The 23,481-nt window shown below is 43.3% G+C and overlaps 2 protein-coding genes and 1 long non-coding RNA gene across 9 annotated transcripts in view; 1 reads left to right on the plus strand and 2 right to left on the minus strand.

Moving 5' to 3' along the window:
• ccdc146 (coiled-coil domain containing 146) overlaps positions 1 to 23,481 on the plus strand; it is a 79,805-nt gene that overhangs the window by 45,234 nt on the left and 11,090 nt on the right. For 2 of the 4 annotated variants that reach the window (XM_028043302.1, XM_028043301.1), the window contains exons 18-26: positions 5,458 to 5,568; positions 5,676 to 5,813; positions 6,587 to 6,712; positions 8,321 to 8,419; positions 8,742 to 8,843; positions 8,945 to 8,998; positions 9,089 to 9,214; positions 12,908 to 13,030; positions 14,767 to 14,996. In XM_028043302.1, coding sequence (XP_027899103.1) covers positions 5,458 to 5,568; positions 5,676 to 5,813; positions 6,587 to 6,712; positions 8,321 to 8,419; positions 8,742 to 8,843; positions 8,945 to 8,998; positions 9,089 to 9,214; positions 12,908 to 13,030; positions 14,767 to 14,967 — 1,080 coding nt within the window. In that variant the 3' untranslated portion in view covers positions 14,968 to 14,996. Of the gene's footprint in view, positions 1 to 5,457; positions 5,569 to 5,675; positions 5,814 to 6,586; positions 6,713 to 8,320; positions 8,420 to 8,741; positions 8,844 to 8,944; positions 8,999 to 9,088; positions 9,215 to 12,907; positions 13,031 to 14,766; positions 14,997 to 23,481 lie in introns of those variants that run through there. The other 2 variants (XM_028043303.1, XM_028043304.1) reach the window with 2 other exon arrangements.
• Positions 2,911 to 5,623, minus strand: LOC114160647 (uncharacterized). Its single transcript, XR_003598821.1, has 2 exons — positions 5,502 to 5,623; positions 2,911 to 3,263 (listed from the first exon to the last, which is right to left on the minus strand). It is a non-coding gene; the product is annotated as an uncharacterized LOC114160647 (long non-coding RNA).
• gsap (gamma-secretase activating protein) overlaps positions 20,857 to 23,481 on the minus strand; it is a 34,588-nt gene continuing 31,963 nt past the window's right edge. For all 4 annotated transcript variants that reach the window (XM_028043308.1, XM_028043305.1, XM_028043307.1 and 1 more), the window contains 3 exons: positions 21,998 to 22,102; positions 21,687 to 21,783; positions 20,857 to 21,570 (listed from right to left, as the gene is read on the minus strand). In XM_028043308.1, coding sequence (XP_027899109.1) covers positions 21,470 to 21,570; positions 21,687 to 21,783; positions 21,998 to 22,102 — 303 coding nt within the window. In that variant the 3' untranslated portion in view covers positions 20,857 to 21,469. The remainder of the gene's footprint in view (positions 21,571 to 21,686; positions 21,784 to 21,997; positions 22,103 to 23,481) is intronic.

Below are 23,481 nucleotides of genomic sequence, written 5' to 3' on the forward strand. Positions count from 1 at the left end.
AACCTCCCTCTTGTAGAAATTTGCAATCGACTGTCCACTGGTGATAAATTCTTGTCCAGAGTTTCATTAGATGGAAGGATTTTTACTAGTTGGCATAAAAAAGATGTTTCTGTGTTTGACAGCATTTGTTCTAAATTGGTGCTATATAAATAAACCAAACAGAATTTTTTTTATATGTAGCCGTCAATGGTACAATGGCGCAATATGTGATTTTTATCCCAGCTAAATGCTGTTCAGAGTTCCTGGAACAGATCTGGCTTTTAGTTATAATCCACAAAATTTGAGTTGGGTTAAGGTTGGAGTGCTAACAAGGCAAATTTTCCAGAAGATTCCAAACTCGCTTTCTGTAGATTAATTCTCCTAATGAAACAACAAAAGCTAAAAAAAAAACAAAGTAGTTATCTTTTATTTTCCCATCTACTTTGTGCAAGTGCTGTAATAGCTACTAGCAGCAAATCGGCCACTTATGTTTCAAAATGTTAACTAAATTCAGCCAGACATTGTAACTTGTCTTTTGCACTGTGTTTACCCTTGTGAGGTAAAGAACGAGTTATCCTTGTATGAAACATGTTGCTGGTGCGATCCTTTCTTCTGTGCCGCCCTGGGCAAGTGCCACTAAGGCTCACATTAAATTGGCACTGCTTCCTAAACGTTTAACTTTGTCTCATCAGTACTTTGGACAAATCAAATGGTGTTTGAGTTTGTTAGTGTTTGAGCGTATCCACGTCGTAGCGAGGACTTCTTTCTTTTGACTGGACTCTGCCGGTGGCACGTTGCTCCTGAACAGCCTCTCCTTTCGAATTTAGGTGACTGCTTTGGGTCAAATGGCTGAGACTCGGGCTCAATTTGGTGTTGCAGAAGGATAATGATACGAAGCACTTCTGAAAAGCATAAACTAGGTTACATTAAGCTTCTGGATTGATTTTGTTATATCCCTAAACCGAGTGAACATAGCATTAAAAGCCCATTTTAAAGCAGGAAACCTATCCGTCCATCCATTATCTTCCACTTATTCCAGGGTTGGGTTGCTGCCACTTGGGCCAGCTCCTCTGAGGGATACTAGTTTTATTCATCACATCAACCCTGCAAACAATTTCTAGACAGAACAACTGCCCTCTTTGTTGTGGAATAGAAAGTGAGAGTTTTATTTATTTTGTCTTCTAATTGCATTATCTGGCACATCCATAGCTGAAATTGCACTGTTAAAGCAGAGTTATTATGATAATAACTTCGCGCTGAGATTCAGTGATTGTAAACACAGAGCTTGGGAAGCTGTGAATTGTCTGACCACAAAATGTAATTCTGCTGCGGTTCGAGTGCTGACCAAGCCCACTATTGACAATAATTCCTCCATAGAGACTTTGCATCTATTTATTCTTGGCGGTCTCACTGTACATGTCCATATTTATTAGAATTTATACTTTATTTTGTACATATGTGACCTTTCTGCTTTATTAATCCGTCCCTTTGTCTTGTATTTATTATGAGGGTCTTAATTGCTCGAGCTTGGGACGCGGTTAATAAATAAGGTAATTATTCACGTTTATGGTAACACGTGCGGTGTACCGTCCCATTGTGTGGCTTTCTAAGCCGCCGTGTTAACCACTCGCTGAGCTGAAATTATGCAGATGAAATGCAAATTAGAAAGCGGCGCGGAGGCTGTCATCTCCACAATGTTTTACAGCACTCACAAGCCAAAAGCCCAGCGATGATTTGTAACTGTCGGATGAAGAAAACAAGGAGGCAGGCAACAGACACCGACACAGAGACGGATGGATGGATACAAGGAGACAGACATCAAAAGGACGGATATATATATATATATATATATAAAAAAAGGCTACAAGTGATGGAACTGCGGAGAAAAGAAGATTGATGCGTGAGCAAAGAAAAGGGAACGAGGTTGATGGAGACGCTCTGCATTCCATCCATCATGACGCGTTTAAGTGACTGCGGGTGGATTTGGGTGCAGATGGGACACGCATCAATCAGATCTAACCACACGCTTGTCTTATTCTGGCTGCCGACGAACTGAAGACGTTGAGCAGCATTAAGAGCTTCAGAGCAGAGTTAAAGTGGTTGATTAACACGTTCCGCGGTTGTCACAAGCAGTTGAGTTTATTAAAAAAAAAAAATTGCACATTTGAAAAGTTTAAAATCCTTTTTAGCAACTTTTATTTCGATTCATGCAGGTGGGCTGGGAACTCGACACTTTAGACGAGATAAAAATTAAATTTCTTAATCTATAGGAGTGAGGTAAAATACATATTGGCCTCTAGAATACACTGATGATATGTTCAATGACCGTTTCTCAGGTAGCCAGCCCAGGATGATTTACTAAACATTACAGGGTTTCCCTCAGTGAATCATAAGCCTGGCGGGCCACCAGGCTTCGCGTGTGCCCCCACCAGGCTAAGCATTGTTAATTTATTTTTAATGACTTCTTTTTTTAAAAAAACTTTATAGTTGGTGTTTAGGTATTAATCTTCCAGTCTCCCAATAACACACAACTATCGAGTAATATTTTCAAATTTTCTGTCAACTATAAACTTGTTTTACCTCATAAACATGGCGAACAGCTGGATGACCGCCCTGCTGCCCCGAGCACCGGGCTTGGCAAGCTTTCTGGGGGAAACCCTGCATCGTACATCTGTGACCCGCATGTGCTGCATGAAGAACATGATGCCACAGCGTACCGTAACTTTGCAGTTTCTAGTTTTTCTGAACCGTTTCATATGATTTCCCCTTCCCAAGTACCGTTTTGATCAAAGTTCACTGTTCTCCTGGAATTTCGTTTGAGTGTCAGGGGAAAAAAAAGAATCATAAGAAGCTATTACCACCTTTGCTGTATTTTGTCTTTATCAAGTCTGACCAAACGTTCCGATAAATTACAAATTCATTAAAACGCTGTTTAATATCTATGATGTCTTTATTTTGTTTGTAAAGAAAAGGGGGAAAAAAACACTAAAAAGGAAAGTTTCAGAAGGGATTTTTTTCGGCGTTGGAAATGAGAAAACCGCGACATAGTCAAACCTCAACAAGCTCAGTATCATATAAAGTATTTTGTCAACGATTTTCACTACACTTTACACTCTTTTGACAACTTTTTTTTTTTTCCTCAGTTTTGAGAAGGGCCTCTTCTTCTGCAAACACACAGTCCCACAGCAAGTTCTGCTCACACTTCCTCATGCGTTGTTTGTTTGACGTGAAGCTGCCGCCTCAGTGTGCGCTCGGTGGTTCAGGGAGGTGACGGTAATGCTGAACTGAAAGGTTGGGCACAGAGGAGAGAAAATGTAAAAGAGTCATTATTTATTTACGCTGCGGCTCAGAACAAATCCCCGCAGGCTTGTCTCCATCTATTTACGGTCAAACGGCAAAAGTTAGGGGAACAGTGTAAACTAGTAGCTGGAGGTATGTTTTAAATGAGCCGTCATCTTCCTACTTACTGCCCACCCTAATGTATAAGAATGCATTGTGTGGTTAAAGTGCTTCTGATAATGAAAAGTTAGGATTTTTTTTTGAAGGTTTCCACATTTGCACGTCTTATTGTAGAACTTTAAACATAACTAGTGAGCTATCAGCTTCAACTAAAATATGCGAGCGAGGCAGATGCTGTAATACAAACAAATGCCTTTTACTTCTGTAATGTCTGGCTGAGCTCTGTGCAACGACTCTGCAGGGAAGTCCTTTTTTTATATCTCCCCCGGAAATGGGAAAAATATGCAAAATATTCAGTTATTTGAATAATAACTATGCATTTCTACAACCTGCATTTGCATGTTCATTGAAAATGGGTTTTTGTTTTTTCTTTGCCTTATTTGTTGCAGAATTTGGACATCACAATGATGAAGGCCAGACAGACTCGGTCCCACTAACAAGCTTTAGTTTAGTTGTCCCAAACTGCAGACATGGGCCAGTTTTTCTTCAATTTCGCTCCCTCTCTCTTTTCTTATTTTTTCTTATAAATGTATCTTCATACCATCTTTTCCATTTTTTTTTTTTAAAGTCCATCTGCCTCTGTCTGCTTACTCTTTGAGCATATCTTGCTTTTCAGTCTCTCCGCTGTCAGCCTCCTCTGTTCCAGAACTAACGGGCAGCAGAATATTGTGTCCAATATTTTCTCTCTGATCGTTTTTTTTTTGGGGTTCTGTTTTCTACCGATGTCCTCTTCATTGTCACCGTCATGGCTCCTTGATCATCTCAAGGCTCATATTCTTTTATATAAGGAACACCTTTATTTTGATGGAATGCAGCCTTGTTCATCTGAAATAACAGTTTGGATGAGATATAAAGCTGCAGGTTAAATTATTCCTTTCCTGCACTTAGGTTACAGGTGGAAACTGAGTCGTTTTCCTACTTGTTCTGCAAGAAAATGGACTCATTAGTTGATTTTTTTTTTTTTTTCTTCGCTGGTATGAGGCAACATAGATTTAATGGTCAGGAGAATGGTATTTCAGACTAACACAGATGCGGTATTCTGCAAAATCTATACTTTTTCCAAGTGGTGTGTGCATTCTTACTTCCAAAACTTTGGGATTGCCTTTAGTTATTCTTGTTTAAACAAAACAGGGGAGGGAAAAAAAAAACAAGCTTGTACAAATTTTTATCTCTTAGTTATTTTTTCCTTTTTGCACATTTTCGTTGTCTGTCATCCCTGTGAGTGGGTGCAACTCTGTAAAGTCTCTAAATCCTCATAACCGGAGTAAAATGTGCTTTGACAAACGTCCATTTGAATGTTAATGCTATTCAAGATTTCCCTTCCATCAGTACAGAAAGGCTGCAGGCTGTTTGGTATAATGAATCTGTTGCAGATAACATAGCAATGTAAACACTTCATTGTGATGTCCTTGCATCTATTATGGGTATTTTTTTTCTTCTTCTTCTACTTTTACACCTCAATTTCCTTCCATTGATGTGAACAGTTAACCTTTCAGTCATGTCAGCACTTTTCACCTCCTCCAACTTCGGTTCTCACTCTGACTGACTGCAGCACTTTTGGGATGAGTGTCAGCTGAGGGCCTGAATCTAAAACCTTAACCCTGCCTCTCTCTCTCTCTCTCTCTCTCTCCATCTAGCTCCTTTGACTCATCTCACTTCTACTTGCTTCCCTCTTTCATTTCTGCTGTCTTAAGGGATGACACGAAACAAAAAAAAAAAAAAAGCTTAATCCCTTTCAGGGATCTCGAGGCTCTTTTTAAACTTTATTTTCTCTTATCGCTCATTCCCAGAGACTTGTCACCTTGTGGGGAGAAGCTCCCATCCACGCGCTACATTTAGCAAAGAAAGGTGTCGAGTTTTGTCATCTGTTTTTAATCCCAGGGTAGTATATCTTCAGTTTTTGCGAAGGGAAAGCACTCAACAAAAGGAGTAGCTAGAACTTTGCTCACTTTGAGAAAAATACAAGCATACGCATATCAACACCTTGTGCCTTTTTTGCCAATTTTCTGCATCCCTCAGCTCTCGGAAGCAAGAGACGCGACCCTGAGAAGTGTGACTCGTACCCTTGAATATCGGGAGTTAAAGGGCGACGACCCACCGGCTCCGGAACTCGTCAAGAAAATGGAGCAGGTAGCTGCATGCCAACGTTTCCACCCACAACTTATCTCGTGAACTTTAAAAGCCGAGTTGCAAAATGCGCAGCTCATTTTTCTCCCGGTGTCTGCGTGCGCTCGAAGCTGGAGGTGAATTTGGCCGAGCGCGAGCGTCGGCTGCTGGGAAAAGAACTCCTGGTGGAGCGGGTGACCCGGATGTCGAAGCCGCTGGGGGAGCAGGCGGAGAGCTGCAGGGTCCACAGTCTCTCCGTGGCAAAGAAGGTAGCCCGGACGCTCTGGAAGACGCCAAAGGCAGATTTTAATTTTGCACATTTATTCTGCTATAACATTTTGAATTTATAGCATGGTAGAGAGCAGACTGTAGTCACGATTGTGAGACAATTTCTGGGAGAATTCCAGCCTATTTTTTATATCTTTTTGCTGTGTCTGAGTATTTCTCATCCCTGCCACCGACTCATCAGAAGCAGAGACATAAAAGATGGATGTGGTTCACATGACATCCATTTTTTCCCCCCCCTACTGTCAAATTTAAGCTCTAGGTTTAAAAATGAAGCTAACATCACTGCAGCCCTGAGCCAGTTCAACTGACTCACTTCATCAGTAAGCTAATTAGGGAGTTTAATCCAGATGCTAAGTTCACATTCATACTTGTAAAACGTTTTAAGCCAGGGGTGGGCAACTCCAGGCCTCGAGGGCCGGTCTCCTGCAACTTTTAGATGCATCTCTACTTCAACACACCTGAGTCAAATAATGAGGTCATTAGCAGGACTCTGGAGAACGTGATTGCACTTAGGAGGTGATTCAGCTGTTGGATTCAAGTGTGTTGGACCAGGGAGACATCCAAGAGTTGCAGGACACCGGCCCTCAAGGACCAGGATTGCCCACCCCTGGTTTTAAGCTATCCTCTCCCTTTTCACAATTATTCACTAATTTGTGCAGATGTATTGCATAAAAGCAACTTTTTTAAAAAATGTCAAGGAATATAAATTGTTTACCTTACCTCTGCATATTTGCTTTTCCCTGCTTGTTTCCAGCTGAATGAGGCACGGGCCAAAATCTTCAACATCAACCTCTGCTTGATGGCCGTTTCTGCAGAACTGTCCATGAAGCGGGCAGTCGCTTTGTCTGAACACCAACAGATGAAAGAGAGAGAGCAGCAGGTCAGGCCAGGTCCTTGTTTCGCTCATTCAGGCCACACTGTGCTTAAAGCTTGCAAATTCACGCTGCACTTTTCCTTCCAGTCTTCGCCGCAGACTCGTTTATGCTGCTCATTTTTAAAAGTAAAACTAATTTAAGAGGTAAAAAAAAAAAAAAATCTTCAGTTGGGTTATAAAATTTCAACACTGACAGTGGAAAAACAACAGGGCTGGCACAGAGAAACGAGAGGTGGTTGCGTGGAAAGTGAACTCGCTGGGGAATAAACATTAATATTTAGCAACTGCACTGCAGCAAGATGTCAGTTGCATGGCTAAATCTGTGTTTTCATGTGTGAACTGGTCGCGTGGTAACCAGAGCTGGTATAATTTGTTTCATTATCCGTATGTCAGTGCAGGGAATAAAAAAAGGCAGAGGTTAAGAACCGAGGCAGGAGTTCTGTTTTTAGTGACCCCCGTAACCATGACAACTGTAAGAATTCCTTCAACATCTGAAAACCAAGCTAAGCGTTCGCTTGCTTCGTTTCTTCCTGTCCTGGGTCTGCGCAGACTTCAAGCTTTGAGTGATGTGGTGAGGTAAGTTGTATCCTCAGCTTTCTGATTATTTTAGTTGGGTTTTTTTTTCCTCGCCATTTTCTGTAAACCAGAAATATGTTTGTACGTGGAACTCCCAGTGGTTCTGCTGATTCTCAGATACTCAAACACTGCGTTTTTGACTTCCTGGTATCCACTGCTGATTTTTCGTCCCTTCGCTTCCCGTTGTTGATGTAAGCAGTTAACCTTTCGGGCTCTGGTGGGTTCATGTCGCCGCTCTAAACCTCTTCCAATTTCTCGCTCCCCGGCTGCAGCGCTTTTATGGTTAAGTGTGTTGGTTTAGGGTTTGGATTGAAAACGTCCACCTTGCGCCTTTCAAATCTCTCTCTCCGGCTCTCTTGACTCGTCTTCCTAGAGCTTCCTCCAGGGTTCCCACACAGTCTTGAAAGATTTACAGACCGAATGCACGCTCATTCAGAAATGAAAGACTTTACATAATATTCTCTACATTGTTTGATTTCAGTAGATGTTTGAGTCATGGCTTAACACCTCTTATTTTTAGAAAAGTGCTGATCTTCTTCATATGCTAGACAACAATGAGATGACTTGATGCCAGTTTCAGCATTGTGTTGATTCCTAATTCTTTTCTTCCTCTTTTGTCTTACCAAGTTACAGATGATGTTGCACGATTTAACACTTATAAGTTATTATTTTGTATGGACCTTCTAAAAAAAACTTTAAAAAAGCTAAATAAAACCGTATTTCAGCCTGGAAAAGTATGGATGTGTAGAAATCATCTTTTCTTTTTTACTCGCTTCACTTCGATATCTGCTGTCTTAAGTGTTTGTGTCTCGACTTCACCTTATATCCCAGAGACTTTTCACCCAGTGGGAAGAAGCTCCCATCAACACACTACATTTACCAAAAGAAAAGTGCAGAGTTTTTATCTATTTATTCCCTGGATAAAGGGCGTATTTAATTTCTGCAGGGGAAATCACCCGACAGAGGAAGTGGCATTAGATTCGTACTGCATAAAATGTCAATATGTTGCCTTTAACTCCAATTTTCCACGTCCTTCAGCTGTCAGAAGCCAGAGACAAAATGCTGGAAAGCGTCGTTGAGTCCGAGTCGAAGGACGAGGCCTCGCCGCCTTCAGAACTCGACAATAAAACGGAGCAGGTGCCTGCTAACGTTTTCATTTCTGATTTCACCTCATGAACTTTAAAAGGCGTGTTGCAAATGTGCAGTTAACTTCTTCCCGATTTTTGTGTGCACTTGGGAAAATTGCAGCTAGTCTTTAATGTCATATGTCGACGCAAGAAAAAAAGGGCAGAGGTTAGGAACCAAAGCTAGTGCTTTAGTGACCCCTCTAAGGTGCTGAGTTTTCTTATCTATTTAATCAGTGGATCTTTAATTTCTCCACCCGACAGAGGAAGTAGCATTAGATTTGTGCTGCATAGTAGCCTTTTTGCTACTAACTCCATTTTTCTGCGTCCTTCAGCTGTCGGAAGCCAGAGACAAGGTGCTGGAAAGCGCCGTTGAGGCCAACAAGTCGGAGGACGAGGCCTCGCCACCTTCAGAACTAAACAGAAAAATGGAGGAGGTGCATGCTAATGTTTGATTTAGAATTTTACCTCGTGAACTTTAAAAGGTGTGCCGCAAATGCACAATTAATTTCTCCCTGTTCTTTGTGTGCACTCGAAGCTGCATGAGCGTGAGAGTCGGCAGCAGCCGGAGGAAGAAGGAGCGGAGCAGGAGGCCGGTCCGTCGAAGCCGCCGGAGGAAGAAGGAGCGGAGCAGGAGGCCGGTCCGTCGAAGCCGCCGGAGGAAGAAGGAGCGGAGCAGGAGGCCGGTCCGTCGAAGCCGCCGGAGGAAGAAGGAGCGGAGCAGGAGGCCGGTCCGTCAAAGCCGCCGGAGGAGCAGGCAGAGACCTCCAGACTCGACGGGTTCAACAGCCTCTCCACATCAGAGAAGGTAACCTGGACTGAGTGTTATTAAAATCAAATTCTGAATCTTTTAATAACCCAGCAAATGTTTGAAGCTCAAACTGTTATTTGGTCCTAACTCAAAGTTCTTTCATTTTAATTTGAGTGTCCAAACTAACATTATTCTTACATTTTCAAAAGCAGCTTACGTGCTGCCTCTACTAAAAGGTGGGGAGTGAGTAAGAAAATAAAATGTAGACAAATATCCAAACTTTTAGTACTCACCAAAATAATTGAAAGCCATATTAATTCTCCTGAATCCAAAGACATTCAAATGCAAGAGCATCCCGGAAGTTTATTCTCAAAACTTGGAGCGTAAAAGCAATTGGACATCAGCAGGGAAAAAAACCCAAACTGTCTGTGTACAAATATTTGGCCATATGGATTTATGACCGCCTTCCTCTCCCCTGTATAGAACATCTGTTACAAAAGCGCAAATCTGTTCCTCGCTTCTTACATCGGCACAAATCTTGTCTCGAGCTGTTTGGGAGGAAAAATCTCGTACAAACAAACGACTTCCCTGACTGTGTTGAACTATGGAGACATTATCTATGTGAATGAAGCTCCCTCTGGTCCTCCATTGTCTGGATGCAATATTTCAAAGTGCTTTCACTACAAATGCTGCCTTCAGGACGCATCACGCGCTTTATGCTTTGCTCTCATGGCCTTCACTAAAGCAAAGGGGACAACAGCACTGGCTTGTATTTTTTAAAAAGGCTGCCCTGCTGACGCGCTACCTACCGCCATATTTGTTTTTTGTCTCATGTCTCCAGTCAAAAACCTTCATCTTGTCAGCTTCTGCTCTGATCCGAACTTGATAGGAAAAAAGAAACGCTTTCTCTTGGTTCTGGAATAATTTGCAAAAGTCACACTAAAACGCTCACAGTTTATTCCCATGGACCGCTTTTAAATTATTTTTTGAAATCTTAATCTTATCCTCTAGTCTTACCGGATTTTTTCCCATTTGACCTTGAGTAAATGTCATGACATTTTAATTGTACATTTTAATTATTTTTGTACACCAGTGTGCCTCTTGGCCAAGTCTCCCTCATTAGAGAATTATCTCAATGAACTTCCTGGTTAAATAATGGTTGAATGAAATAAATAAATAACATTACACTGTTAACATTTTTCAATTTCTAATGTAGGATTCAGTACTTTGCGATTCTGTGTGTGGAGTATTACCAGCCCACTTTTTTGGAAAATTGCCGCCAGTCTTTTATCTGTCTTTTGCTCTGTCAGTATTTCTCACCCCTGTCACCAACTCATCAAAAGCACAACATAAAAGATGGATGTGGTCCATTTTTTTATTTTTTTTATTTTTTTACTTTTTTGACAGCCACTTTGAAGCTTAACATTAAGCTGTCATCATCTGAGAGAACATGAGCAAAGCGACTGCAGCATTGTTCTCCTTTTCTTTTTACATTTATACTAACTTACAAGAATTGGTGGTGGATACGCTAGTTTTTCTACTCTTTTACTCTAAAAAAATAAAACTCTATGGAGATTTTCAAAAATGTTCAAACCATTTTTGGCACATTAAACCCAAAAACCCTGTGGTATTTTAGGGGATTTTACATGATTAACTATTCAAACTACTGAGATTTTTGTTTGTAGTTTGACACAAAATGAAATATTTGAAGGCCATGTATCGTTTTGATACTTTCTTTCCAGTAAAATCGGAATAATACAAACTATTTTAACAGAACATGTGGCATCTAGCACTTGCCTAAACCCTGAAAGTATTTTTTCGCTTCATTTCCAGCAGATTTGTCTTCTGGAGGAACATCAGTAACATTAAGGGGTTAATGTTACCCCTTAATGTTATTAAGGGGCCCATCCTAGGACCCCTTTTATTCAATATTTATATGCTCCCACTAGCTCAGGTTATAACAGGAAATAATATTAGCTACCATAACTATGCAGATGACACACAGCTCTATATTACGATGTCACCAGGTGACTCAGAGCCCATCCAATCACTGAACAGATGCTTAGAACAGATAAATGTGTGGATGTGCCAAAACTTTCTCCAGTTGAACAGAAACAAAACTGAAGTTATTATTTTTGGACCTAAAAAGGAACGATCTAGAGTCGATGCACAGCTTCAGTTATTACAACTGAAAACCAGCGATCAGCCCGAAACCTGGGAGTAGTGATGGACTCTGACCTGAACCTCCAGAGCCACATAAAGACAGTTACAAAGTTGGCCTTCTATCACCTGAAGAACATTTCCAGGATTAAAGGACTAATGTCTCAGCCAGATCTAGAGAAACTCATCCATGCGTTCATCTTCAGTCGTATTGATTATTGCAACAGCGTCTTCACAGGTCTGTCCAACAAATCAACCAAACAGCTGCAGCTGATCCAGAATGCTGCTGCTCGCGTTCTCACTAAAACCAGGACGATAGAGCACATAACACCAGTTTTAAAGTCCCTCCACTGGCTCCCTGTAGCTCAAAGAATAGACTTTAAAATACTGTTGTTAGTTTATAAATCACTGAACGGCTCAGCACCACAATACATTAAAGATCTGCTTTTATTGTATCAACCTTCCAGACCTCTCAGGTCTTCCGGTTCTGGTTCTGCTCTGCATCCCCAGAACCAGAACCAAACGAGGAGAAGCAGCTTTCAGCATCTATGCACCACAAATTTGGAACAAACTTCCAGAAAACTGTAAAACAGCTGAAACACTGACTTCTTTTAAATCTCAACTAAAAACCCACCTGTTTAGAATTGTATTTGAAATGTAATCAATTACAAATTTATTGATGGAACTTGACTTAATGCTTTGTTTTTGATTCTATGTTGCATTGTGTTTCTGTGTTTGTAATGATGTAAAGCACTTTGAAATGCCTTGCTGCTGAAATGTGCTATACAAATAAAATTTAATTGATTGATTGATTGATTAACAATTTAAAAAAAAAAAAAAAATGTTACGCCTGATCTTGTAGAGCTTATCGTAAAGCAGGCGGCCAGTTTGTCCAAACATGAAAAGACTCGAAGAGAGAGGCGGTCAGGTCAGACGAGGTTCCAGTCAGCCACGGCGCTACTATTTGTAAATGTGTAAACTAAGCTTTAATAGAATGAAACTGTCCATGTTAACATCCTGTGCATGTGTTCTCCCGGAGATACTTTCACATAACAGGCACATAGACTAATGTTTTGGCTGACATTCAATCCGGAGCCCACATTTCTGGTTCTGATGTTCCAAATATCACTAAAAAGTATTCAAACTAACTTTAAACTGCGGAAACTCTGTTATATGTTTGTATTTAAAGAACTATGTTCTGTTTACTTCAAGTAAAAGGGCATCCAAATCACTTGCTTTATAAAGAAATTGTGAATTTCAAGCCGTGTTTACTTTTTTTTTTTTTTGCCTCTATAAATATTTCAGCAAGTATTTTTTATTTTTTATTTTTTTTTTTGTGGATTCCCTACATGCGCTGTAAATATTTCAAGAGGTTTGTGTTAATACCCCGTTGAATCGCTGGGGCTGATGCACGCCTGCAGCAAGCCACTTGATCCCTGAGGTAAAAGATGGAGAGGTGCAATGTTAGCCGGATCCTGGTACCAAAGCAACCATCTGAATTGAGCCATGTCACTGCAAGCTCAGTGAAATGGATGTTTACTGCCCTGCTCTTGTTTTTATTTATTATTATTATTATTTTTTTTTTTTCAGATGACCGAGTGTCAGCTGGAGCCGGTGCCAAAAGCGCCATGGTATTTTGGCGTGGAGGAGGTCTGGAGGAGGATCGTCCGAGACAGGAGGCTGAGGCAGAGGGAAAAAGAAGAGAAAAAGAGGGTAAGCAATCAACTGCTAAAAATTCACACAACCCACTTTAGAGCAAATAGAGTGTCGAAGAAACGGTAGGCAAATTTTATATGTGAAAAGCTGTATCTTTTCAAGGAAACGCGCAGAAAAACAAAATGTTCAAGCAAGAAGGCTGAAATGTGTATCAAAGCTGTCTCCTGGTCAAAAATAAAACAAAGCTCCTAAAATAACATCAAATAAACTGCAAGCACAAGGCCAAAAAAAAATCCAATTAAACAACTCCTACAGAAAAAAGAAGCTACATTGGCTCATTTTTAATTGTTTTAGACCTAAAGCCTTTCTTAGCTGCTTTGTGTGCAAACAGCAATTAAAGCACTTATGTTTTGTGAGATTTAACAGCAGTTTATCTGCCTGCTGTTGTGGGCTGGAAATCGAGAAAAATGACAAAAAGACATGGACACGGTTGAACCGGACTCTTTTTTTTTTTTTTCCCTCCTTCCTTCTTTCCACTCAGCGGGGTCCACCATGGTTAGACATTGATCCATCACCCACATCGGGTTCAAATCAATTGAGCCCACCACTGTCTTTGTTCTGTGGACCAATATCGACTTCATTAGACCCAGAAACAACTTCTCCTGTCTCAGTTAAAATAAACTCAATATATATATATATATATATATATATATATATATATATATGCTAGAATGTCAAAGTAAAAATGTCTCTTTAGTAAGATTTTGGATAAATATAAATTAACCTCTGCTAGTCAATATGGATTAAAATCAAACATCGAAATATAATTAGCAAAATGCTATGTTTCAATTGTTTACTGTGTGTGTTCTATGACTTTATGTTTTTATGATGAAAAGCATTTTGAACTGCTCTGTTGCTGAACAAATTTAGCCTTAATTGACTGAATTAAGAAATTACAAATAATTTCATTAAAATATTTCAGTGACAAAAAAAATTTGATTGGCGATTCTGAATGAGCCAACACGTAGATTTGTTTCGTTGGCCTTTTTAGTGTTTCGTGTCTCTATTTAAACCTCGCCGAACTCCATTATTTTGCTGCATCATTCCAACTTCCGCATTGCTTGGTTGTCTTTCTCTGGTTGGTTTACTGTCCTTTGTCTAGCTTCTTCTCTTGATTTGTAAAAGCAGAACCTAATAATCCCTCGAAATAAAGCTCGTATAATTGCTCAGTTCTGACAATCACACAGCCACGTTTATCTCGGCACAGTCCAGAGCTACAGACAGTTTTAGGTGCAATGCCAATAAATGGTCACAGCTGCTTCGAATGCCTCCACACCAGTTGTTGACTTGACCAAGGGGGCGACCGGCACAGATTATCTGTTTCCGCTCGTTTGAATTACCAGACAGTTTAGATGGCTTGCACATCCAGTAGAAGCCATTAGTGTTAGTGTTGGCTTGGGGAAGATTGTTGGCCAGCAATCCGCCTGACTTCTTTGGCTCCTTTCCCAATAAACAAAAGACCTTCACTCAACAGAACCGTCACCGTTGCCTCCAACTTTGTCCAGCCTCATTATTTTCAGCTCAAGCACTCAACTGTTTGCTCTTTTCTTCTGGAGTTCCATAAAAAATGTATTGCTTGTTTCGTTTTTTTTGTTTTTTTTTCCATTTCCATGATTAAGATTCAGGAAGGTCTGGATTTAAGTATTTAATTCAAGGTCATGCAGCCTCGCATGAAATATTAAAAGTGCTTCTGGTGTGTGGTTCTCTCTCTGTGCATGTGTGTGTGTGTGCAGCTTGCTGAGGAAAATAAGTGGAGGCAGCTGCCAAACGGAGTGTACACCACAGCCGAAGCCCGCCCCAACGCGTACATCCCCCTGGACGACCGACTCGGTCTGCCCGTACCCTTCGGACGCTTCCCGCCCGTCAAACCCCGCCCACAGGGGGCCTACATGAGGCATTATCGCAATCAAACAGTGAAACGCTGGGACTTTTAGAAAAAAAAAAAAAAAGGATCCTGATAGCATTTAAATTTCTCTGTCTTCTTTCAGTTTCATCAGTATTCCTTCGTTCCCATATATTTTCTGGAAGTGCTTGATTTGAAAGCGAAAGTATGACATCGAGTTTAAAGGATCGGGGGGAGGAGGGAGGGATGCATAATGTCCCCCGGTATGATTTCACAATCGCCACACTGCCTAGCAACACATCAGCACCGCTCCGACCTCCTCTCTCTTGAAGATGAGATTAATTTCTTAAACTATTCCCACACATTCTTCGGCTTTGTTGTTGTTGTTTCACCCTTCACGGTCGTAATCTTTAAATAAATTGCAACGGGTCCGTCTGAGCTTCACGAGACGACCAGGCGAGCCTGCGCCGCGCTCGAAAATGATAAATCTGGAGAGGAAGCGGAAGCAATGAAAGAGCATGAAGAATGACAGAGAGAGAGGAGAATTTAAATGAAGGGGACGGAGATGTCGGAGGAGGCGGTAGAGGAGATTCAAAGTTAAAACGGGATGAATTGGAGGGCTGCAAATTGGGTGGAAAGTTCACAGCTTGGGGGGGCGCGTCACACCAAAATACGAAGTTGAGCCTTAAAACAGCTAAAGGTCTGCCATAAATAAATCAAATAAATTTGATATACCCGGAAATTCACCCAAATTAACGAGCGGACGCGTCGGATGGCTGGTTAGAGTTGATGAATGAGGGTGTGAAAAGAAAAGATGTGCAGGAGGAAAAGTCCTGAAACAGCTGGTGTGCACCATGTCAAACCTGAGTGGTGCTGCTCACAGCTTGAGTCAACTTCCTAAGAAGAAACCAAGGGACAAATGTGTGTGGGGGGATGTGGGAGGGTGTGGGCGTGTGTGTGTGTGTGTGTGATCATCCATTGCAGATTCACTCTGGAAGCTGTCAGATTAACTTGGCCCCAAACTGTTAGGCTGCTACATAACACAGGCAGCATAACAGAGTGTGAGGGAGACCATTAGATGGAGAAGGACTCATGTGTTTACACCTAGAGAAAGATTCACATGTATGATTTTAATGTGAAATGTCATAGGAGAGTGTCTTTCTGTAAATATGACTTATCTTGTGAAATCCCTGCTCCTACTTTCTGACTTCACTGAAAGTCTGCCCAGCCTTTTAAACTATACCAGCTTCAGGTGTGTGTTTATGGAAACTTTTAGCTATTTTTTCTAAAGAGAGCACTTGTGAGGTCAGACACTAATGTTGGACGAGAAGGTCTGGCTCACAGTCCATCCATCCATCCATCTTCTTCCGCTTATCCGAGGTCGGGTCGCGGGGGTAGCAGCTTCAGAAGGGAGGCCCAGACTTCCCTCTCCCCAGCCACTTCTTCCAGCTCCTCCGGGGGAATCCCGAGGCGTTCCCAGGCCAGCCGAGAGACATAGTCCCTCCAGCGTGTCCTGGGTCTTCCCCGGGGCCTCCTCCCGGTGGGACGTGCCCGGAACACCTCACCAGGGAGGCGTCCAGGAGGCATCCTGACCAGATGCCCAAGCCACCTCAACTGGCTCCTCTCGATGTGAAGGAGCAGCGGCTCTACTCTGAGTCCCTCCCTGATGACTGAGCTTCTCACCCTATCTCTAAGGGAGAGCCCAGCCACCCTACGGAGAAAACCCATTTCGGCCGCTTGTATCCGCGATCTCGTTCTTTCGGTCATGACCCAAAGCTCATGACCATAGATGAGGGTGGGAACGTAGATCGACCGGTAAATCGAGAGCTTCGCTTTTTGGCTCAGCTCTCTCTTCACCACGACGGACCGGTACAGCGCCCGCTTGACAGCAGACGCTGCGCCAATCCGCCTGTCGATCTCCCGCTCCCTTCTTCCCCCATTCGTGAACAAGATCCCGAGATACTTAAACTCCTCCACTTGGGGCAGGACACCCCCCCTGACCCGGAGAAGGCACTCTACCCTTTTCCGGCTCAAGACCATGGCCTCGGATTTGGAGGCACTGATCCCCATCCCGGCCGCTTCACACTCGGCTGCGAACCGATCCAGCGAGAGCTGCAGATCACGATCTGATGAAGCCAAAAGGACCACATCGTCTGCGAAAAGCAGAGATGAGATCCTGAGGCCACCAAATCGGATCCCCTCAACACCTTGGCTGCGCCTAGAAATTCTGTCCATGAAAGTGATGAACAGAATCGGTGACAAAGGGCAGCCCTGGCGGAGTCCAACTCTCACCGGAAACGAGCCCGAATTACTGCCGGCAATGCGGACCAGACTCTGACACCGGTCATACAGGGACCTGACAGCCCGTATCAAAGGGCCCGGTACCCCATACTCCCGGAGAACCCCCCACAGGGCTCCCCGAGGGACACGGTCGAACGCCTTCTCCAAGTCCACAAAACACATGTAGACTGGTTGGGCGAACTCCCATGCACCCTCCAGGACCCTGCTGAGGGTGTAGAGCTGGTCCAGTGTTCCACGACCAGGACGAAAACCACACTGCTCTTCCTGAATCCGAGGTTCGACTATCCGACGGACCCTCCTCTCCAGGACCCCTGAATAGACCTTGCCAGGGAGGCTTAAGAGTGTGACCCCTCTATAATTGGAGCACACCCTCCGGTCCCCCTTTTTGAACAGGGGAACCACCACCCCAGTCTGCCAATCCAGGGGAACTGCCCCCGATGTCCATGCGATATTGCAGAGTCGCGTCAACCAACACAACCCTACAACATCCAGAGCCTTAAGGAACTCCGGGCGGATCTCATCCACCCCCGGGGCCTTGCCACCGAGGAGCTTTTTAACCACCTCGGCGACCTCGCCCCCAGAGATTGGAGAGCCCAACCCAGAGTCCCCAGGCTCCGCTTCCTCAGTGGAAGGCATGTTGGTGGGATTGAGGAGGTCTTCGAAGTACTCTGCCCACCGGCCCACAACGTCCCGAGTAGAGGTCAGCAGCACACCATCCCCACTATAAACAGTGTTGGTGCTGCACCGCTTCCCCCCCCTGAGACGCCGGATGGTGGACCAGAATCGCCTCGAAGCCGTGCGGAAGTCTTTCTCCATGGCCTCTCCAAACTCCTCCCACACCCGAGTTTTTGCCTCAGCAACCGCCCGAGCCGCATGCCGCTTCGCCCGCCGGTACCCATCAGCTGCTTCCGGAGTCCCACAGGCCAAAAAGGCTTGATAGGACTCCTTCTTCAGCCTGACGGCATCCCTCACCGAAGGTGTCCACCAACGGGTTCGAGGGTTGCCGCCGCGACAGGCACCGACAACCTTGCGGCCACAGCTCCGATCGGCCGCCTCGACAATGGAGGCACGGAACACGGTCCACTCAGACTCCATGTCCCCCACCTCCCCCGGGACGTGTTCGAAGTTTTGCCGGAGATGGGAGTTAAAGCTCCGTCTCACAGGGGATTCCGCCAGACGTTCCCAGCAGACCCTCACAACACGTTTGGGCCTGCCAGGTCTGACCGGCTTTCGCCCCCGCCACCGGAGCCAACTCACCACCAGGTAGTGGTCAGTGGACAGCTCCGCACCTCTCTTCACCCGAGTGTCCAAGACATACGGCCGCAGATCCGATGAAACGATGACAAAGTCGATCATCGAACTGCGGCCTAGGGTGTCCTGGTGCCAAGTGCACATATGGACACCCTTATGCTTGAACATGGTGTTCGTTATGGACAATCCATGGCGAGCACAGAAGTCCAGCAACAGAACACCGCTCGAGTTCAGGTCGGGTGGGCCGTTCATCCCAACCACGCCCCTCCAGGTCTCACTGTCGTTGCCCACGTGAGCGTTGAAGTCCCCCAGCAGAACAAGGGAGTCCCCAGGAGGAGCACTCTCCAGTACCCCCTCTAAGGACTCCAAAAAGGGTGGGTAATCTGAACTGTCGTTCGGCCCGTAAGCACAAACGACAGTCAGAACCCGTCCCCCCACCCGTAGGCGGAGGGATCCTACCCTCTCGTTCACCGGGGTAAACCCCAACGTACAGGCGCCGAGATGGGGAGCAACAAGTATGCCCACTCCTGCCCGACGTCTCTCTCCCTGGGCAACTCCAGAGTGGAAGTATGTCCAGCCCCTCTCAAGGAGACTGGTTCCAGAACCAGAGCCATGCGTCGAGGTGAGACCGACTATTTCTAGCCGGAACCTCTCGACCTCACGCACTAGCTCCGGCTCCTTCCCCACCAGAGAGGTGACATTCCACGTCCCAAGAGCCAGTTTCTGCAACCGAGGATCGGACCGCCAGGGTCCCCTCCCTTGGCCGCCACCCATCACACAGTGCACCCGACCCCTTTGGCCCCTCCCACGGGTGGTGGGCCCATGGGAGGGGGGGCCCATGTTTCCTCTTCGGGCTGAGCCCGGCCGGGCTCCATGGGTAAAAGCCCGGCCACCAGACGCTCGCCATCGTGCCCCCCCTCCAGGCCTGGCTCCAGAGTGGGGCCCCGGTGACCCGCGTCCGGGCGAGGGAACACCAAGTCCAAGGTTTTCCTTCATCATTGGGGTCTTCGGGCTGCACTTTGTCCGGTCCCTCACCTAGGACCTGTCTGCCTTGGGTGACCCTACCAGGGGCATGAAGCCCCAGACAGCATAGCTCCTAGGATCATTGGGGCACTCAAACCCCTCCACCACGATAAGGTGGCAGCCCATGGAGGAGCTGGCTCACAGTGTATGCACTAATTCATGCCAATGATGTCCTGTTAGGTAAAACTCACATTTTTTTAATCCAAAGTTTCTGTGCTAGAATGAGTTGGTTTTTTTGGCTTTATTGAAATTAGTGCATTTCACAAAACTGCAATGGAAACTTTTTTTTTTTTTGCATCACACAATTCATGTGATTACCGAATGGATGATAATACTGGCAGAAAAGACAATAGTCTGTGTTGGTTAGTCTGTGTTAACCTTGTTCGTCCATGTCCTTTTGGACCTTGCTTAAAAAAGATCATAAAAATGAATATTTACATTCCAGTTTTATGAGCATGCATGGTCTTAAAATATGAATCTGATTAAAAGGAGTTAAGGAGCTGGTACGTACTCAAAGCAAAAACACTTTGAAAACTGGGAACATTCAACCAAACATTTACTGCTACCGCTTCCTTCGTGACTTTGCAGGGGTTGATTATTCAAGCCACATGCTACACCTCTCCATTAACCCGGCTCCATCCAATTCAGGCTCAGCCTTGTACAAAAAGTTTGAATCTGTCTCCCCATGTTTACACGCTCTGCTGATAGGCTGCCGTACAAATCTGTGTTGAAATCAGACTTAATGTGTGGCAGACCACATCGAGCCTCTCTGTCTCCGAAGCCTTTTGTCGGCGGGTAATCAAGCTGATGGGACGCAGCAGCATTACAGGAAACACACAGGAGGAGGGGTACAGAGCATGTGTGATTTATAAATACTGTTAACGTTCGATGGTCGTAATTGGATGACAAAAAAAAATCTTCGCAGCTCCAAGGTCTTAATTTAGGTAAAACATCTTCCTAAAGGTTTTGACCTTTTTGTTTTGTTGATTTGAATATTGTTGAATTTATTTGAACATTAAACTTAGAGTGTCATTCTAATTTATTCTAGTGAATCAAAAAAAAAATACACTTGCACTCTATATAGTTTCATTGCACACAATGATCAGTTTCAAGCCTTTATTTTGATAACTTTTGATGTCATCAGTTGGAGCACCAGCTGATAACGTGGCTGCATTTACTCCAAAGCCCCTCTGAGACAAGCGGGCATTACTGTGGCTTGTTCAGCGTTTTCTCTTATTCTTTTTTTCTTCCACTCAACTTTCCATTCATGTGCTCGGACACAACCAGCTTCTTTATTGACAACAATGGATATAGAGTGCGTCAGTGGACAGCTGTCAAGACGGCAGTCTTCCCGGTGTGTTTGTCGGATTATCCCGCATCATAATCAGACATGCAGAAAGTGCTGCTGCTTTGAAAAAAAGTATTTTATTGTGAAATTTCTTGCGTTTTACATAAACACCCTGTACTCCGGCAGTGTACTGTTAGGACAAACTGTAAGATTTGGGTTTAGACATTTCAGCTGATCCTGAAAAAAAGTTTTTAAGAGTTTTTTAATAAGATTTGGATTTAAAAAATATATTCTCAATAATAAATTTTTTTTTGTATTGCCCTCACTGTAAGTCATAATAAAGTGATTAGAAATAAATAGTTGAATTGTGTGTGTGTGTAATCAGTCTATATATGATGTTCACTTTTTAAATGCAACTGAAATAATTTAACTTTACAATTATATTCTAAAGTATTAAGATGCATCTTTGTTGCAGTCCTTTTTTTTGTGAATTGCACTAAGAGTTTCCCTATAATCCCTCTGTTCCCGCAATAATTTTTCATTTAACAGTGCGATCCTGTTCATGACTTCTCCACTCGACTCTCATTTTCCGACATCAATCCATTTCATGCCTTCAAGGCCCAGTTAGACATTTACTCTTCCTTTAACCGATTTTCCTCCTCATCTATTTTTCTTTCTCTCTGTCTCTCTCTCCATCCGTCTCGCGTCCTTCGTCGCCCTTCCAGCCGCCTCATTTTTCCTCGAAGCCCAGCTGGATCAGCGTCTGCATCAGAGCCGACTCCTCCACAAACCTGGCGTCCACGTTTTCCTTCTCCTCGAAAGGGTTCAGAGCTGTTCGGGAGTTAAGACGCCAGGGGAAGAAAAAAAGAAAAAAAAAACATCTTTACTTCCTGCTCCTAAAGCTTCTTTAAAGGCCTTTCCTGCAGGATGTAGAGGTATTACTCTACCTTGTGACTCGATATCAGAGAGCATTTTTGCCAGATAGGTTAGAGGAAGAAACTCGGGTCTGGAGCCAGGTTTGTCTCGCCCAGTAAATACAAATCCCTGAGGAGAAAGATTAAAAAATAATAACATAAAGACATTTTTTTTTGTAAGATTCAAATTCAGACTTATCAGCAACAGCAGCACCTGAGAGAAGTCCCCTAAACTCGTCCTGCAGATAAAATTGGCTCCTGATAAGTCGCTGGCGTATATTTCGCTATGAGACATTTTACAGGAAATGCATGCAGCACGCATCACTTATTTTTTTCCGTGTTACCTTATTCTTGTTGTGTTTCTCCAGCAGCGTCTTGACATAATCTCTGGAGATTGAGGCTGAGCTGACAGGATGATCCCACATATGGTAGATCCTTTGCTCCATAGGCTACACACATACACACACGCACACAGAAAGCATTTTACGTTTTAGGCATGTAGCTCACGCTTTCTACAAAAACGGAGGGAGAAAGAGAGATTCCCCAAAGGCTCTGAACAGCTGTCCCTTTGTATTCCACCAAATGGAAAGCGGCGGGATTATCGAAGGGTGGACTGCTAATGAGGGGTCTTGGGGAATTTGTACTATTTTTAGGGTTCCCAAAAAAAAAAAAGGCACAACAGTCATAAATCACACTCAAAAAAAGGGGAACTACAGTAGGATAATTATTTATTCTTCTTCATTACACCAGCAAAAACTTTAACAAAAAGTTATTCAATCAACTCAAATGTATTCATTTTCAGCTTTTGCACTTTCAGCATTTGATTTTCTCTTCAGGTTATAGAGCATTATTTTGTTACCAGTTTTAATATTAACTACTAGTTAAATATTGCACAACTGCCAAATTTATGTAACCAGCTGCATTGTTTATATTAATAATGTTTGTTGTGTTTTTTTTCTATTAGTTACACAATAGATTTTTCCTCTTCTGGTTAAAACTGTACCGTTCACAATACACGCAAACAAGTGGGCAACATCACAAGAAGGCTACATAAATTTTTTACGTCATTTAGATTTTTAAAGTAACCATTCACCTATATGTTTGAAGTTAGAACAGGTCTGTTTCTACAGTGCATTGTTTATTATTTTGTGTTTTGTTGTTCTGGTTTACATTAGCCATTCACTCCATTCAGTTTGCCCGAGTGCCTTTCCTGGTCCCCTAACAGCTGCTTCTACTGTTAATCAGTACACCTGCTACTGATTCAATAATCACAGTTCTCTAACGGCATAAAGCTTTTTGAGTTTAGGTCTAATTTGGCATCAGTTTGGTTGCCTTTGATCTACTTTGGCTCTTCTTTACCACCATTATATTGGCCTTTGTCAGAGCTAAAACCCACCTTGTAAATATCCAAACCCTGTTTCAAAACGAATTCGTTACAGGTTTCTTGATTTCCAGTGATTTTATTCATTCATTTCTATCATTCAGTTGTATTTTTTTTTTCTTAGATTTAAAAGAAAAATAATGCAACAACATCAATAATTGAACATCGGGTTTCCAGAACAGTCCTTCCCATGTTTTATAAATGTTCCTCCAAACTAAGGTTTTCTGTTGCGAAGCCCTTTTAGTCTGAGGTAGCAGATAGCTGTCTAACATTTGCTAACCTCTTCTTCTTCACTTCTTACAGTAGTAGAACTTAATGGCTCAGTTAGTTTGACCTTTATAAAAAAAATAAAAATAAAAAAAAGTTTAACCGTGGCTAAACACATTTGAATTCGACATTGTATTAGCTGGCTGAGTTTCTCACAGTGCAAATCCTCCAACGTGGAAG

This window comes from Xiphophorus couchianus, chromosome 17 (assembly GCF_001444195.1).
Source record: "Xiphophorus couchianus chromosome 17, X_couchianus-1.0, whole genome shotgun sequence".
NCBI classification, from domain to species: Eukaryota; Metazoa; Chordata; class Actinopteri; order Cyprinodontiformes; family Poeciliidae; genus Xiphophorus; species Xiphophorus couchianus.